This window comes from Neltuma alba, unplaced genomic scaffold (assembly GCF_004799145.2).
Source record: "Neltuma alba isolate B1F8T4 unplaced genomic scaffold, ASM479914v2 tig00010614_pilon, whole genome shotgun sequence".
Taxonomy (NCBI): Eukaryota; Viridiplantae; Streptophyta; class Magnoliopsida; order Fabales; family Fabaceae; genus Neltuma; species Neltuma alba.
This window is the reverse complement of record NW_021635471.1, coordinates 631513-648296: the sequence shown is the minus strand read 5'-3', so window position 1 is coordinate 648296 and position 16784 is coordinate 631513. Positions and strand designations below refer to the sequence as shown.

The 16784-nt window shown below is 32.6% G+C and overlaps 2 protein-coding genes across 2 annotated transcripts; one reads left to right on the top strand and one right to left on the bottom strand.

Annotated features, from left to right (window-relative positions):
* The first annotated feature begins 2796 nt into the window (after positions 1-2796).
* Positions 2797-8588, top strand: LOC114757639 (transcription termination factor MTERF2, chloroplastic). Its single transcript, XM_028946724.1, has 7 exons — positions 2797-3309; positions 3456-3593; positions 3775-4017; positions 4522-4635; positions 5851-6033; positions 7191-7408; positions 8096-8588. Exons 1-7 carry the CDS (start codon positions 2797-2799, stop codon positions 8412-8414), a joined length of 1728 nt encoding a protein of 575 aa, XP_028802557.1. The 3' UTR covers positions 8415-8588.
* Positions 8589-11411: 2823 nt separating this feature from the next.
* On the bottom strand, positions 11412-12368 carry LOC114757638 (uncharacterized). Its single transcript, XM_028946723.1, has one exon. The coding sequence runs from the start codon at positions 12366-12368 to the stop codon at positions 11412-11414; it is 957 nt and encodes a 318-aa protein (XP_028802556.1).
* Between the last annotated feature and the right edge of the window lie 4416 nt (positions 12369-16784).

The following is a 16784-nucleotide window of genomic DNA, read 5'->3' as shown; positions in this document are numbered from 1 at the left end:
ATCGAGGACGGAGGAGCCACTGGTCTTTAAAGCTCGTATGATGGCTTGTACGAGATGGGCGGATACACGAATGAGTATTCTACAGGGAATCCAAAGCAGCATGGACTCATGGCAAGCACCAAGGATGGGGTCGTTAAAGGTCAACGTGGATGGTGCATGGAGCAGTGATAAAGGGATGGCAGCATGTGGAGGTGTGGTTCGAGATTTCCAAGGCAGTTGGGTAAGCGGCTTTATGGTGAACTTGGGAAGAGGGAGCAGCGTGAATGCTGAGTTGTGGGCTATTTACTGGGGATTGAAAATCACTTGGGATACTGGGTTCAGAGTCATTGAGCTGGAAAGTGACTGTGAGGAGGTGGTACAATGGGTTAAACAGGGCGATACCATCAGCAACGAAAACTTGGAGATCTTATATGAAGTGCAACAGCTACTGGAAAGAGAGTGGGAAGTCTCCATTAATACCTGTAGGCGGGACACGAACAACGTGGCAGATCGCCTGGCCAAGAAAGCATTGAGCTCTCCGTTGGGAGTGACTCCCTTGCTGTTGACACCAGATTTTCTAAAGGCTACGCTACGTAATGAAGCTGCTCAACTCGCGACGGGCGTGGGATAGGAGATGTTGTGCTGGTTTTGTCTTTTTGTTTTTTTTTGTCTTTTTGTTTTTTTTGTTTTCTTTTTTCTTTCTTTCGTCCTTTTGTTCTGTTTGCCTTTAATAAAAAAAAAACAAATAGATTATAAATAATCATATATCAAAATAAATGTCAATAAAAAAATTATAATCTTTAGCATATTATATAAATTATAAATAAATTTATGCTACAAGTTTTGAATTATTCTATCAATAATTACATAACGTACGTAAGCTCACATTATTAATTAGATAATATACAGAGTTTTGTGTAAAAAAATAAAATTGAGGTGAAAAATCAGACAAGAAGAAAAGATATGAAAAATTAATGGCAGAGAACATGAGAAATGATGAAATTAGAGAAAGAAAATATGCAGGAAAAAAAAACCTTTGATGAGTTAAAAAAAAAATCCGTAGAAGAATAATAGGGGTTGAAAAGAAAAAGAGTAAAAAAAAAAAGCAAAGAGTTAAAAAAAATTTTTACTGAAAAGGATAAACTTGAAATGTTAAAAAATTAACATGAGTAATTTATTCAATATAAGGTATAATATTTCTCTCCTATCTAAAAAAACCCCAATTTTGAAGGGGAGGGGAGCACTAAATGAAAAAAAAAATTTCCTCTCCTCCCTTTCATTTTTCTAAACCAAATACAATTTTTCCTCCCTTCCCATCCCCTACCCTCTCTCCAAAAACCTTCCAACCAAACAATGCCCTAGAAAAGAGGCAGAGAAAGCAAGAGAGAAAGAGGGGGCCAAGGGGGTAGCCAAACAAGTAGTGAAATAGAGAAAATGAGAAATTCAATAATCAAATTTAAATGATGGAATATTTAAGCATACAATTATAATAAATTAGATTAAAAAAAAAAGAAGAATGATTGAAGATCCTAAAATGTTTAAATAGTACTAAAAAAGATTTGAAAATTAAATGAAGAGATTGTCAATTAACTAGCTATCTTATTTTTATTGTGAACCTTTATGATTAATTGTAATTGCATTTTAGAATGTTAATCCCTAAAATTATAGTTGAGGTTACACATAGCATCTCAATACATCTTAAATTATATTGGAATGATAATTGAAAAATTGCATTAAGGTTTCACCTAAGAGAAATAAATACAAAAAGTCCCTTGAAATTATCAAATTAATCTACAGTTTCAAGATCTAAGGGATATTATTGTAAGAGATTTCACTTGTTCAATTACTAAACTGTCCTCGTCTATTTTTTTAAGTAAGGATTTATGAGCTGAAAAAATATGTTGTTAATACTTATCGCGATGATTATTAACTGTTATATATTAAATTGTTAACGAATATTTTTTTAATCGTCAACACATACTGCTAAGTGTTAAGAAAATGTGTTGTTAATATTTGCTAAGATAACTGTTAATTGTTATGCCATGAGTTGTTTACAACTGCTCACACATACTTTTAAAAAAACTTGATAATTTGGAGGAAAAAAGATAATGTTAATTTAGTAATCAAACAATTAAAATCTCTTGAGATTTTATATTAATTTAATAATTTAATATTTTTGTATTTTTTTAGATGGGAATTTAATGTAATTTTCTAATTAATAATTGTCTTTGACTCTTGGGGGACACTGTCACTCACTCGGAAGAGTTTGCTTTCGGGGTTGTTCACTTAAATGGGAAACTGGACGGGTGACTTTGCTGTAGGCCCATAGTGACATCCCCATGGGTGAATTTGCTGTTGGGCCACAGTGATATCTCCGAAAAGAAAAAATCCAACACAAACAGATTCGTAATGTTTGTGTTTTTTAAATTTTATTTTATTTTTTTGGGCCCGCTAAACCCTCCTTAATCCTTCATTCCTTCCGGAACCGTGAGTTCAGTTTCGCGAGCAATTACCCCAGACCCGTCGCACCGTCCACCCACCGGCCGTCCACCGTCCATCGGCTCCCGTTGACGGCTGCCTATCTGTCAAATCGATGCTGTCTTCTGCAGAAACACTCCATGTCTGATGGAGCTTTCTTGCAAATAAATTCGCCGTATTTCTGGCTGAATCCGCTCTTGTCTGCCACATTGGGTGCTTGTAATACGTATTTTGGAATCGTTGTTTTTCTTCTGCTGTCTTATATTCGCTACTTATATATGAACAAATCATTGCATATTCTCCGATTCCATCTACAAGTTTGAAATCGAGCTCCGTTCAATGGCAACATGTTGTCCAAGTTGCTCCAAGTTCACACCAAGTTCTTTTCTTCCACACTCTTCTCTCTTCAGTGTTCCTTCTAGTTCTGTGAGGCCTGTTAGTCTCCATTGTTTCTATAATTGTCAAAGACTTTGGCTTCGATCAAGCCGTCGTTGTGGTCCTCTACTAGCTACGTCGTGCAGTAATTTTGAGTCTGGAGAACTGCCAGAAGCTCAGAATGCTCTTTCAAAACTTCTTCAAGAATTCGGAGTTTCTGAGGAGGACTCTAATTCTATTGCGTCTGATTCACCAAAGTATTTGAGGATGTTGGTTGATGAAGTTCGGGAAAGGGACGAACTTTCAATGTGGGAGAAGCAAACTGATGGGTTCCAGGATAAAGTGGTTCACATTGCCAGGGAGAAAGGTGATAATGGCAAAGTTGCATACTTGGAGAGTCTCGGTTTGAGCCTCTCTTCAGCTATGAATGTGGCCAGATATCTTTCTGCAGAAACACTTACAACACTCATTCTTAAGGTAAGCTACTTTTCTTTGTGCTGATAACTTCAGACTCTAAAGTTGTTTCGATCAACCTTTTCAACTTCAATCTCTTCAAAACTATCAGTTTTTACTTAATGGTGCTATTAACATTATATGCCAACCCTAATTGTTCCTGCTTATAGGTCAAGTGTATGAAGGAACTGTTCTTTTCTGGCAGTGAAAGTTATGAATTCCCGGTCAGAAGAGTTCGCAATATGATGATGCAGATATCAATTCCTATTGATGAAGATCTGCAGCAGACTTTGTCCTTTTTTGAGAAGGTTGAATATGTGTTTGTCTTTCAGCAATGTTCTGTTGTGTTTTGCTCTTCAAACATTTTTGTTTTTCGTAATCCCTACTCCCCCATTTGTTGGTTCTGTATTAATTTTTAATTTAGATGTTATTTTTTAAAGATTTTGTCTCTTATAAAATTTTCAGCTGAATTTTTGTCTCCTGCTGTAGGTTGAAGCAAGGCGAGGAGGTTTAAATATGTTAAATTCCAGCGATGCTGCTTTTGATTTTTTAATTGAATCATTTCCCCGTCTACTTTTGTTATCTGTAAAATTTCACATGAAACCATTAGCGGAGTTTCTTGAGAGTGTTGGAATCCAAAGAGGTCTCATCAGAAATATACTGTTGACTTTTCCTCCCTCTTTGCTATGGAACATTGAAGTATTTAAAACTCGAGTACTAGCCTTGAAAGAGGTATTTCAATTTTATTTTGGATTTTTATGTTTGTTTTTAATTCACAAAATCTAGTTTTCTTTTATTTATAATCAAAATCCAGGTCATTTTTAATAATTTTTAACAGCGAAGGTTATATTATTTCTGGGAATTAGCATTCTTTTCTCGTGTACTTCTCAAATGAGCTTGGTGTGATCTCATCTCAGTTTCTCTTTCATTGTCATTAAATTTTGACCTCCACGTTCTTTACGTGGAACTTCGAAATCTTTGTCATGCGGGTGATTAATCAATCAAATTTGTCATTCTGGAAATCATTTAATTCCATCCTCATGCAACATTCTTTGCAACTATGCACTCTTATGTTGCTTAAAGTAGCTAAAGCAATGACTAGTGCATAAAGAATGCTTTTCTTTTTTAACTGGTATTTATTCTGTTAAACTGAGAATTAAAATGCTACACTTAAACCTAATTCTTAATGTCATTACCGTTCTGTGATTGAGAATTGATTAGCTGTTTATTTTGTAGATTGGTGGTGTAAGCGACAATTATGCTAAGTTGCTGTTAAAATATCCATGGATACCATCTAAAAGCATTCAAGACAATTATCAAGAGGTTGTCTCTTTGTTTGATTCAGAGAAGGTACGGGCTTCTGTTTACATGTGTTAATTTTGTGTGCTTATATGCCTAGGTCATGTCATATGTAGATTATAAGATGAGTTTGAAAACAAAGACACAGGATCAATTTTGGTGATGGTTCTGCTAGAAAAGTTATTTCTTCCCTAATTACTGGTTGTAAAGTGAGTTGAGTGGTTTGGTTTCTGATGGGACCCTCTTATACACAAACTTACAATAAAACTAAAAGTCAAAAATAAACAAGGGAACACTTGAGATTGATAATGGTTTTACTGAATAACAAGGGAATAGATGACTTTTACACTCTGATACAAAAGCTATATAAGCTACAGTGGAAGTGACGATTACAAGCTAACAAGGAACAGAACAAAATACACAAAGAGAACAAGATACAACACAATGGACTGATAGACTTGCCAAACTTTTGAGAGGTTGGCTCTCTCCACCCCAAGGGCCAAGATCACAGTTCAAATTCTCCACACCCCCCCGCTGAAACCCGAAGAGATGGTTTATAGACCTGAACAAAAAGTAATTTTCCCTTTTTATGCATCTTCCTAAACGTGATCCTATCAGTTTCTTATGAAAAAAGAGCAAGCTAGTAGTTGTATGATGCATTATATTCAATGAGTTCGGTATCATCAAGGTAGAAAGACCTGGTTAGCTTCCCTGATATTTATTACTCAAGGAACATTTTGCTGTTTTCCTCCATATACCTGTATAACATATAGTAAATGAATGGAGTGAAGACTTTAAACAAATGGGAACAATCGATGTTGTTATAATGCTATTTTAAAATGTCGAATGAAATAATGCTAAAGTATACTTTCTGACTCTCGATTATGCATGAGTTCAGTCTAGTAGAACAAAAAGTTGCAACTGATTCTGAAAACTTACAAGGGGCAGTTTTTAGTGCCCCATGATGTTTCATTCTCTGAAAGCGTTGCATTATTAACATAGTACAATCGTATCTCTATCAATATAATAGTGATTAACTATTTAATCATCCACCAATCTCCCATCTCATTACATGTCAATTCTTTGAATTCAATACAATGGTGATTAATTATTTAATCATCCACCAATCTCCCATCTCATTACATGTCAATTCTTTGAATTCTATGCAAACATAACGATAGTCAAAAGTCAAAACTCTTGCAACTTCAGGGGCAAGTACAATAATGTATGGAAATACTGAGCTATTAACAGAATGCTTCATGATAGGTTCCCAGGGCATTTGTGGGTCGTGCAATCAAAAGCTGGCCCCATATATTGGGCTGTTCACCTAGCAAGCTAAAACAGATGGTTGATCAGTTTCGTGAACTAGGAGTTCAACACAAGAAGTTGGGTAAAGTCATTGCTAAAAGTCCTCAGCTACTGCTACAGAAGCCGCAAGACTTTCTCGAGGTAGTCCTGTTTTCATCCTGATGTATCCTCTGCTTTGCATACTTCTTTAGCCATTGCTAGTTAAAGTAGCTTGATGCATTTAAAGCATTTTCCATATTTTGTTAAGATAAAAATGCTTATTCATTTTTATAACGATTCCGAATTTCTACTCTCTAGTATATTGTACACATTTTTTGCCCTTCAATGTCTTTATTTTTTGGGTATCCATATGGAAATTAGTTTGCACATGCACTTAAATATCCATTAAAGGAAATATCCATTAAAGGATTACACTGATGTTTTTGAGGTATCTAATGTGAATCCTCGTAAGAAAATGTTTTTCTTTCTTGTGCTGAATTTTTTTGCTTTCGAAGATATGCATATTCCTCAATTCAGAATACAACTTCTTTGCTTTACTGTTCTTGTTCAAAGCCATGGACCCACTATATTAGCAAATTGGCTTGAAAAAAAGAGCATTGGCTTGAAAGCTTCAGATAATCAGTTTGATCCCCTTTCTCCTTCAATACATTCAGGGTCTCAGTCACTGTTACCGTATTCCCAACTATTATGATGACTATGAGCTTATTTGCTTTCATTATGGAACCTCTTGCAAATGATTTCAGCTGATTATATGTCTGTTGGTGGACCTTAAGACTAGAGAGTTATCTGATGATGTGACCTACTGAATTGACATTCAGCAGTGCATTTTGTTGATGCAGGATCCAGTAAAGAACATGCCTTGACCCCTCAGTTTCTTGGCTTTAAACCATTTCAACTGCTCTGTTTATTTAACCATTTACGGGTTAACCACTCATTCAACATGGCTTAAGTTTCCCATGCTCCGTATTCATTGTCAAAACTGAAAAAAAATTGTGGAATCATGTTAGAACTTCAGATTACGGAGTGTGAGTGGTGTGTTTTTCTTAGGAAGGGAATGTGCAGCGGTTTAAAACAGTGCTCCCTTGAACTGCCTTCTGGTTCAACAACTTAGAACTTTTTGGCACTTGATTGTTGAATTTCTCTTGCTTTATCTTTTAGTGGTTAGTTCTTCTTGCCTTGGCAGAAGCACACTTCTTGGTGCAACTGGTACATCTAAGACTGTTTTTTGAGCTGTATAAAATTGCTCTGTTGTTATTGTTTAATTGTAGAGTAATCTCCCTGTTCATTGTTGTTCATAGGTTGTTCTGTTCTTTGAAAACATGGGGTTTGATAGACAAACAATCGGGACAATATTGGCTCGCTGTCCTGAAATCTTTGCTGCCTGCCCTATCAAAACTCTCAAGAGAAAGGTTGAGTTCCTACATCGTATTGGTGTTTCTGAAGCTCACCTTCCACGGGTTATAAAAAAGTATCCAGAACTTCTTGTGTCTGACCCCGACAGAACTATGCTACCTAGGTATTGTTCTGACTCATTTTACAACTGAGTTCATTCTTTAATTCATAAACTTGTATCTTCTGGTTTTCTATTCATATCATGGTTGCGTTTTTACTTTAACCTGGTCAATGTTTTGCTAATAACCAGTATGCCTCTGGGTATCCTTGCAGTTAGTGATTGTTTACTGATTTGAACGTTCTTGGTCCTTTTGAATTGCCTTAAATCTGAGCCTTGTATGAATTGCTACTCTCGTTCCTGGTTTCTCTTTTATTCATCAACAAGTGTTTTGGGAAGATACCCGATAATCGTGCACTGCTTAGATGCAAGATCCAGATTTCTTTGATCGTTAAATATGACATGACAAGTAAAGAAAAAAGAGAAGGTGTTTTTGGGGGAGGTGCAGGAAGACCTTGTCTGATACACTAAACGAAATGGCAAATGAAATGACAAAAATATCTTATGATAGAAAACGACCTCCATGTCCATACTTTAGGATTAAAGGAAAAAAAAAAAAAAGTGGCCTAGTGCATACAAGGCTTTCACCCGGTGAGGTCTTGGGAGGGATAAATATATATACAGCCATACTTTCAGTTAATAGAAGTTAAAAACAAAGAGTATTCGTGATATTTCAGAACAAGAAAAGAAAGGTAATGTCTTTCCCTTCTTTTAATTGCCTCTGTGATTTAAGCTTGTGGCGTCATTGTGCAGGTTGATGTACTTGATGAAATTAGGACTATCTGAAAGAGACGTGGCATTCATGGTACGATCATTTTCTCCTCTGCTTGGATACAGCATTGAAGAGGTTTTGAGACCCAAAGTAGAATTCCTGGTGAACGCCATGGAGAGGCCAGTGAGGGACGTGGTGGGGTACCCCAGGTACTTTAGCTATTCTCTAGAGAAGAAGATAAAACCAAGATATTGGGTGCTTAAAGGAAGGGATATTGAGTGTAGTTTGAAGGATATGCTCTCAAAAAATGACGAAGAATTTGCTGCTGAATATATGAATCTTCCATTAACTCATTCCTGAAGAATGGACTTTTGTCATGTTAGGCTGTAAATATCATACCTTAGGCTTCCAAGTGTATGTTTATTTTCATAGGTTTGAAGAGATCATAAGTCGAGAGAAGAGTTGAGAGAAGGCCGCTCGTTTGTTTTCCCGATTCCTTTTGCATAGCTATAAGAAGATGGACATGTTATGGTGTTGCTGTGTACACATGCGCATGCATGTGTGCGCATGGGCCTGAATGAATGCAGAGTAGCTATCTTAGGATTTTTTTTTTAATCCATAAAATTCAGACTGAAATTATTTTGTAAAATTGAGTCCTTTAACTAGTCATAAGAGAGAACTAAAACCCCTGCTACGCACACGCACACACGCATATATATAACAGAGAGGCCAAGGCAAATTACATGCACCCTCTTATCTTAAATATAAGAGTTAGAAAATTTTATTTTGATTTTAAATATAAGATTTCAATTAATTAAAAAAATTTAATTTTATCTTTTAAATATGTAATTTTTCCCCCCTCCAAATATTCATATTTGATTACACATATTAAGCAAAATTTTTATCTTAGAGCAGTCTAATTCATATGATTAAAGGGGATATCTTAAAAAAAAAAAAGCACATATTTGTTATAAGTAATTTACTTAACTAATTCTTTTAATATCTACAAATTAGTCATTTAGATTTTATGTTAAGAACAAGAACTAAATGAGAACCAAACGAAATAAGAAGTGCAGGGATAAAGATCCCAAGACGCAGTCGTTTCACATTGCACCCTTAATATAATCCGGAGCTAGCTTAAGGTAGACATATCCATTTCTCTTACAAAGACGTTGTTTTGAAATAATATCAACAATCATATTTGATTTTCTAGAAATACAGTAAATGCAAACAAGTCAGTCACATCTCATCATCTCTAATGCAAACTCAAATTGTGAAAAATACATATGACCTCTGCTTCTAAGTTTTAAATATAAGATTTAATTTGTAATGTAAAATAATACTATAAACTAAGGGCCTATTTATAATAACTGGTAAGCAGATTTTCAATCGTGATTTATGGAATACAGGTATGTAAAATGAGTTTTATTTCGATTTACGTAAAATATGTTTATAATTACTTTTTAAATGTGATTCCAAACATACTCTAGCTTTTATATTTAGAACGAAGATAATATTTGGATGTCGTGTAATTAGCGAGTTTATTCATTGTGACTCAAAAATACTGCATTGAGTCTCAAATTACTTATAGGAGAAAAGTTTGGTTACTTTTAGGATTACTGATGGCAATTTTTTAATTTTATACATATTTAACTTTTGTTGGAGAGAGAGAAAGGATAGAGAGGTAAGAATAATTTGTAAGGAAAAAATTTAGTAAGAATAAATTTGAAAAATTGCATCAATGTAATGCATTTTATAGTAAGTGAGAATGAATTAAAAGTAATTTATAATAGGAATTACAGTAATAATATTCTTCAAGTCAAGATAAGATAGCCTATTCTTTAGCTTCAGCAAACATTAATAGTGACTTGAAATTAAAGGAAGAAAAAGAAGTCATCAGTTGCTTAACATCTCTATACCAAGTACGAGTTTGTTTGGAGCTATTCTTATTAAGTGCTTGAAAGCATGTTTACCTAAATTGAGGCAAAACTATCCTTTTTCATGACTGTATTTGCTGCTGATAATTCTAGAGCAAAAAATATAGAATTATGAATTCCTCGACCTTTTCCGTCTGATGAGTTGCAACTCTTCATTATATTAGATTGTGTTGTACATTGATTTAAAAATTTTTAACTAATTTTCTTAGTCTGTAAATAATTGTCAAAAGTAACTTGCATAATATTAGATTGTGTTGTTCGTTAATTTTGGGTTGATTGCATAGATTGAATATCACTAATCGATAAGGAGCTGTTGCCAATTTTTAAGCAGCCATCTCATTGTAATTTTTTTAAACGGTAAATTTCTTAAGAGAAATATTATCAAAATTGTAATCATTTGGTCTAACCAGCTTAGGCGTGACATAATTTCTTGGTAATTATAGGAAACTTAAGTACATTAAATAACATAATCGTTATGCTTATTATGGCATGGGATATAACTTTAGATGCAAGGAAGGAATAAAATAACCATATCTATTGACCCCACACAAAAAAATTCTGAACACGAGCTAATATATATTTATCGATCTGCCTTTGAGGAGAAGAAAACCTCTTGTGAAAATTATTGTTAATAAACTTACTAATTATTGTGGAATGCTATGTAATTGAGATTTTTTTTTTTTTAGTATTTATGTGCACTTTCAGCTAGTTTCATATACATTTTAAATTCTTCCCAACAAATAGAGGATGATAATATAGGTCCAGAGACATATCATAACAATTGGTTTAAGGTTTGTTTGGAATAACTTATAAGTAGTTTGTAAATAGTTTTTCAATCGTGATTAACAAAATACAAAATAAATATATGAGAGTAGTTTTATCTTAATTTATATAAACATGCTTATTGATCATAAATCCAACAAAGCCTTTAGTGGTTTGGTGCGTTGTTGGTTATAAAGTGATTAAAAATTAGTTAAGAGTCTTATGTAAAAACAAAAATTATTATCAAGCGACTGGCTATTATTATTAATAGTACTAACAAAGTAAAATTAAATGATTTAATAAAAATTTACGGATACCAAATTAAAAATTATGAACAATATAAAAACATGCAAAATATTTTTCTTAAAATAAATACATGTTAGCTGAAATAAATAAATAATCAAATAAATGTACGGATAGCCATAATACAGGAGCATACTAAATGAAACATTATGATTCTTTTGAATGAAAAACTGATATACATTTGATCAAACTAGACTGTACATCAAAAGCAACCAAAAAAAAAAAATCTTAACCAAGTAGTACAAGTTTTTTCCTCTCATCAAATATCCATCAAACTATGGTTTTGAAGGGAACATATGAACAAAATTTAAACTATGGATTAACATGATGATTTTCTTCATCCCATAGAAGTTAATTAATTCCTTCTTCTTTTTCTTGACAGGAAGGAGGGCAACCCTTTGGCATCAGCTCCACATGAACAAAGAGTATTAGAATAAGAGATGAATTCCAATCTCAAACTATGTTCGCCATTGTGTTCACAAATTCTTTCAAGTTTGTTCTCTCTTCCACCAATTAGATCATACCTATACACATATCCTGTTGTAGCAAAAACAAAAGAATTCCCATTCAATATTGCAAATTCATAGATCAAGGAAAACCTATCCAACCCCATTTCTTTCAAATTCAATGTCAAAAACCTTGACCAAGAAGACGATTTATGATCAGTCAAAAGCCAGAAAGTGAAGACAAGATCATCCATTTCCAAAACCACCAAACATATCTCATCCATATCCATATTTGATCCTCTAACTTTGTCCCACTTGAAGAACTTTCTTCCATCAAACCCATTTTGAACAACTTCTTTTGGATAAAGAACCCTTCTTGTCTCACCACTCTCAAAATTGTATGTCAATATGTACTTTTTAAATGGAGCACCATGATAATATAACTTTTGACCCATAAACGAGCTTTTCTCTCTCTCTTTCCACACACCTTCTCTCGGCATGTAACCTTTACAAACAAAATACTCTGATCCTTCCTGGTCTTCATTATATTCCAATAGAATTAACTGATACTCCCCATGATCGTCAACTCCTTTATTATTATGGTTGTATCCAAAGGCAAAGGATAGACGATGAGGATTTTCTAACAAACCAGGTGGTGTAGCAATGGAGGAGTATGTTTTTGTTGTGGGGTTACAAATAAATAATTCCACTTCTTGTGGTTTTCTCTGTCTTGTGATTTTACATAGAAGCAGTCCATTGCTAGAGAAGAGGATTCTTACTTTCTTTTTATTAAGAAAGTGAAGAAAGTTTGGAGGAATCCCGGAAGATGAAGATGATGATGCTTTGTTTACAAATAATTCATGCATTTCAGTTTTGATATTATTCAATCTAAAGAATGCTTGAATGAAAAATGAAGAATCATCTTGTAGGGTCATATTTTGAGTTTGCTTGGCTGTGAAATTTTTCTCCTTTGAGAATTCACATATAAATTTAGAACATGACTTGAACTTTAAGATGGATTTTGCCGGTAACCATGAGAATATCTCATATATGATATCTTCACGTAGCTGATCCATAGTTATGAGCTGCTATAACACATATATAGAAATTTTTCTCAGAATGAATATTTAAAACAAAGTAGAAATTTTGTATTGCAATTTTGTGACTGAAACAAAGATATATTATGCACTTCATCTTACAGAACCATGAAATCTCTAATCAACTCAATTAATAGTGGTTAATTGAACAAAGATATATTATGCTAATCTTGAAGTAGTACAAGATAGATATGATTGACACCAAAAACATAAACTAATCCTGCATCAAAGTCAAGTCGAATTAAGGTAAGGCTCTTCAAGCAAAAAGGTTATTTGTAAGACAAATTATTCTTTATTACAAGACTATTTGTAGAACTTATGTAGTAATTAATACTCTGTTCTCCCTCTCTCAAATACTTCTTAAAATTATCACTAGAATTATTGTGACTCCATAAAACCTCTTTACTATGTGCACTCAATAAGAATAGTTTGACAAAATAGTTATAAATATGAGAGATTTATGGAATATAAAGTGAGTATATTACGAGTATGTAAACATCTAAAAAAAACCGATCCAAATGAGCCAAAAGCATACAGGGAGTGTTTGAAGGGAAATCAAAATATGATTTTAAAAGTAATTTTATAGAATTCGAGATAAATATGTGAGAGAAATTTGATCGTGATTTACATAAAAATATTTTTTCTAGAGGATCCATAGATTGAGTCCTTATAAACCCTAAACTAGCTCCTCCTGTATTTAGGAGAGGGGAGGGAGTATAAATCCACTTTTAGCTTTGTATCAAATCACAAGTGCTTGTTTGGCAAGCTCCTATATAATCAATAAGCCATAGGTTTTCTTATAATATGGAAATTATAATACTGCACAAATCCAGCAGAAGAAAATAAACAGAGGTTGGACGTACAGAAGATACCTTGTTGTCTGTAGCTATGTCGCTCTTCTCGCCGTCAGTCACCGTGCCACGTCGGGGGAGCCTGAGGGAGTAATATATGCAGGGAATGTCCCGATGTGAGAATGGATTGTTCAATTAAATATATATATATATATATATATATTCATAACAAAGAAACATAAAAATTCAATAACGTGCATCTATCTTTGTATTTGTGAAAATAGATAATCAAAATAACCGAACAGGATTTCTTCGGATATATAAATATCACTAAAAATATAGCAAAGAAATATTTAAAAAATAGTTTATCCGAAGGTAGATAATTTTGTTGTGCTGCTTGGTTGGCGTGTACATAGTTTTAGTCTTATTAAATAATACACTAGGCTTAGAAATAATAGAATAGAATAAGGATTTATAATTGAATTAGCTTTCAAATAATAAATATTAAAAAATAATTATATGAAGTAATTATGTTCTAAAATCTGTAATATATCTAATAGAATATCTATTAGTATTCTACAATATCTAAATAATTTATCTCAATTAGATTTTAAATTTCAAACTCCCTCATCTTTTTCACTATTATTCCGTGTTAATTAATTAACTAATTCGTTTTCTTATTACTCCTTAGTATTATCCCGAACGATCTTCTAGCGCAGGAACATCTATGGGTATTCAGAAATTTTTGTTGGATTAATTAATATTATTATAAAGCGTTAAAAAAGGAGCAATATTATAATCTCTGTAACCTTTAAAAAAATACCATTGACTATTGGAAAAGAAAAACTACCGTTGACTGTTAATATTTTCAATAGTTAAGACGATATTTTTTTTTAAAACACTTTTGGAGCAATATTATGTTAATCCAGTAAAAAATTTTGATGCAAAATTACACTTTAACCCTCACACACATTTATATGTATTCTATTGATAAGAACAGAATGGCCATTCATTATTTTTATATCTGTTATAAACATGTTTAGTTGATGTCCATGAGATTTTCATATGTGCATTACTCTTAATGCCACCACTTCAAATCTTACAAGTTGATCTGGTGCCGGTTTCATAGTGTGTTGCTTTGAGGTATATACATTTTAATTTATCTCATTTGGTATTTCTAAACAAAGGAAGTACTGGTGAATTGACCATATTAAGGAATGGAGATAAGTAATTCTAATATTTTTAAGGACATCTTTTGGGGACAAATTTAATTGCTCTTAAGAAATTTTTAAATGTCTTGCATATTGAAACTTGATGAAGATCAAATCCAGATTTCTCTATCTAGTATCCACATAAGGACTTTGTTCATAGGTAATTGTTAAATATTTATACATATGAAATTTAATTTTCTTCAGCTGTTTATAATAATATCGTCACTTATCTATGTTTAATTGGGAAGGTGTGACTTGAATCCAAACAAGGAATAGAGATAGAGATAGTGATAGGATAAAAATTAAAAATTTAAATATTTGAAGACTTTGGCTATGGGTAAGTCACTTAAAACACTATATATGCTCTTTGTGAAAAAAGTTGTGCGTAACTTACTTTTTCTTCAACACAATTTGTTATTTATTCCAATCATAAATAAAAACACAAACGAAAAAACTTGTTTAGGAAAAGTTCAATCCGATATTTACAGTCATCATAGCAAAATTTTATTTAAATAATTTGAAAGGCCATATAGTTTCACATACTTAATTTTTAATTTGGTCATTATTAGAGCTGGTAATATGGGTTGCACTCGTGAGTCCAACCTACCAACCCACAAAAAATGACAGGTTAGGGTTGGCTAAAAGTCAACCCGTCAATAAACAACGTTTTTTAACCTGCACCGCTTAACTAACAACCCACCGTGGGTTAGCCTGCCAACCAGCAGGCTAACCGGCATTTATTTTTTTTATTTTTTAAATTTTATTAATCATTATATGTATATTATTATATTACATATTCTATCTAAAAAATTAAAAAAATACCTATATTATTTATTTATTTGGTGTTTTTAATTAAGTATTTAAAGAAAAGATAAAAATTTTATTATATTTTTATATTGTATAAGAAAAAATATTTTTAAAAAAATAAAAAAATTTTAAAAAAAATTGGTGAGCCAATCCATTAACTCATCATGGGGAGTTAGAGTTGGCTAAAAGCTAACCTGCCATTATATGATACCTCTTTAGCCTACACCACCTAACCGTAACCCGCCACGGGTTGGCCCGTATTACCATCTCTAGTCATTATATATAGTTGTTTTATGTTTATCATGTTCTTATAATATTATCTATTTTTAAATAGGCGTCTATAGTTTTTTTTATTAGGTCCTTATAATTTTACTTATTTTTAATCCAGTTTTTGTAGTTTTTTTTTAATCGGTAAGTAACATTTTCAAATCACATAATATAGAATTGTCAACCATGGCTATGACAGAATTTAAGAAAAACATTCAACATGTTCAAGCCAAAATAATTATTCAACTTATGGAAAGCTAACAAACATAACGAAAACATAAACACAACTTAAATGGAAAAATGAATAAAGTTGTTAGTGAGATTTTTATTTTTCATTTTATCAGTCATCTAAAACTATCAGGGTAAAATTATGAAGACATGATAAAAAGAAAAGAAAAACTATAGAGACCTAATTAAAATTTAATTGAAACTATAGGGACTTATATATACGTTATCCCAATTGAAAAAAACAACTCATCAGAATTTGAGCACGTAGAAATAATGGGATGTTCACCCCTAAATTCCCAACAAAATCTAAATTAGGATTCATTCATATCACCACCCTTTTTTTCAGCTCCCATTACACATGCAAGCGCCTCTTTCTGCATCAATGATATTGGAATCTGACTCTGAAATTCCTGGCATGACTAAGAAGAGCTTCTCATGATAACACCTGCAATCAATCAAAACACAATATGTTGGAAATCAAAGTTCAACTGTACAGTACCCCCGGTATTTAATACAAGAACTAGTTTATCATTTAATTTTGTCCTAACTAAATATAATACCTCAATCCACTTTATATCTCATAATTATCTATTTATTCCCGAGGTAGCCCTTATAGTGGTTGTACGTATTAAAGTTTTTATCGAATGCTGTAGTTCTAACTAATATATATTATTAGCAAAAATATTTTAGGGAAGATAACATTTATTTATTACAAATAATTAATTTAATTAGTTTTTTAAATCTATTTAAATTAGTTCACTATGACTATTTGGTTAAGGTGAGACTACTTACTATTTGCTGCTCATTTCTCAGATTTTTCATATATGAAATATTTTGTCCCAGCTCCGCATGAACGAAGGGTCTTAGAATAAGGAATGAAG

Coding starts and splice junctions, on each gene's coding strand:
- LOC114757639 (XM_028946724.1), top strand. CDS start 2,797: ATGGCAACATGTTGTCCAAGTTGCTCCAAGTTCACACCAAGTTCTTTT. Junction 3,594..3,774: donor CTTTGTCCTTTTTTGAGAAG/GTTGAATATGTG, acceptor CTCCTGCTGTAG/GTTGAAGCAAGGCGAGGAGG. Junction 6,034..7,190: donor AGCCGCAAGACTTTCTCGAG/GTAGTCCTGTTT, acceptor TGTTGTTCATAG/GTTGTTCTGTTCTTTGAAAA.
- LOC114757638 (XM_028946723.1), bottom strand. CDS start 12,368: ATGCATGAATTATTTGTAAACAAAGCATCATCATCTTCATCTTCCGGG.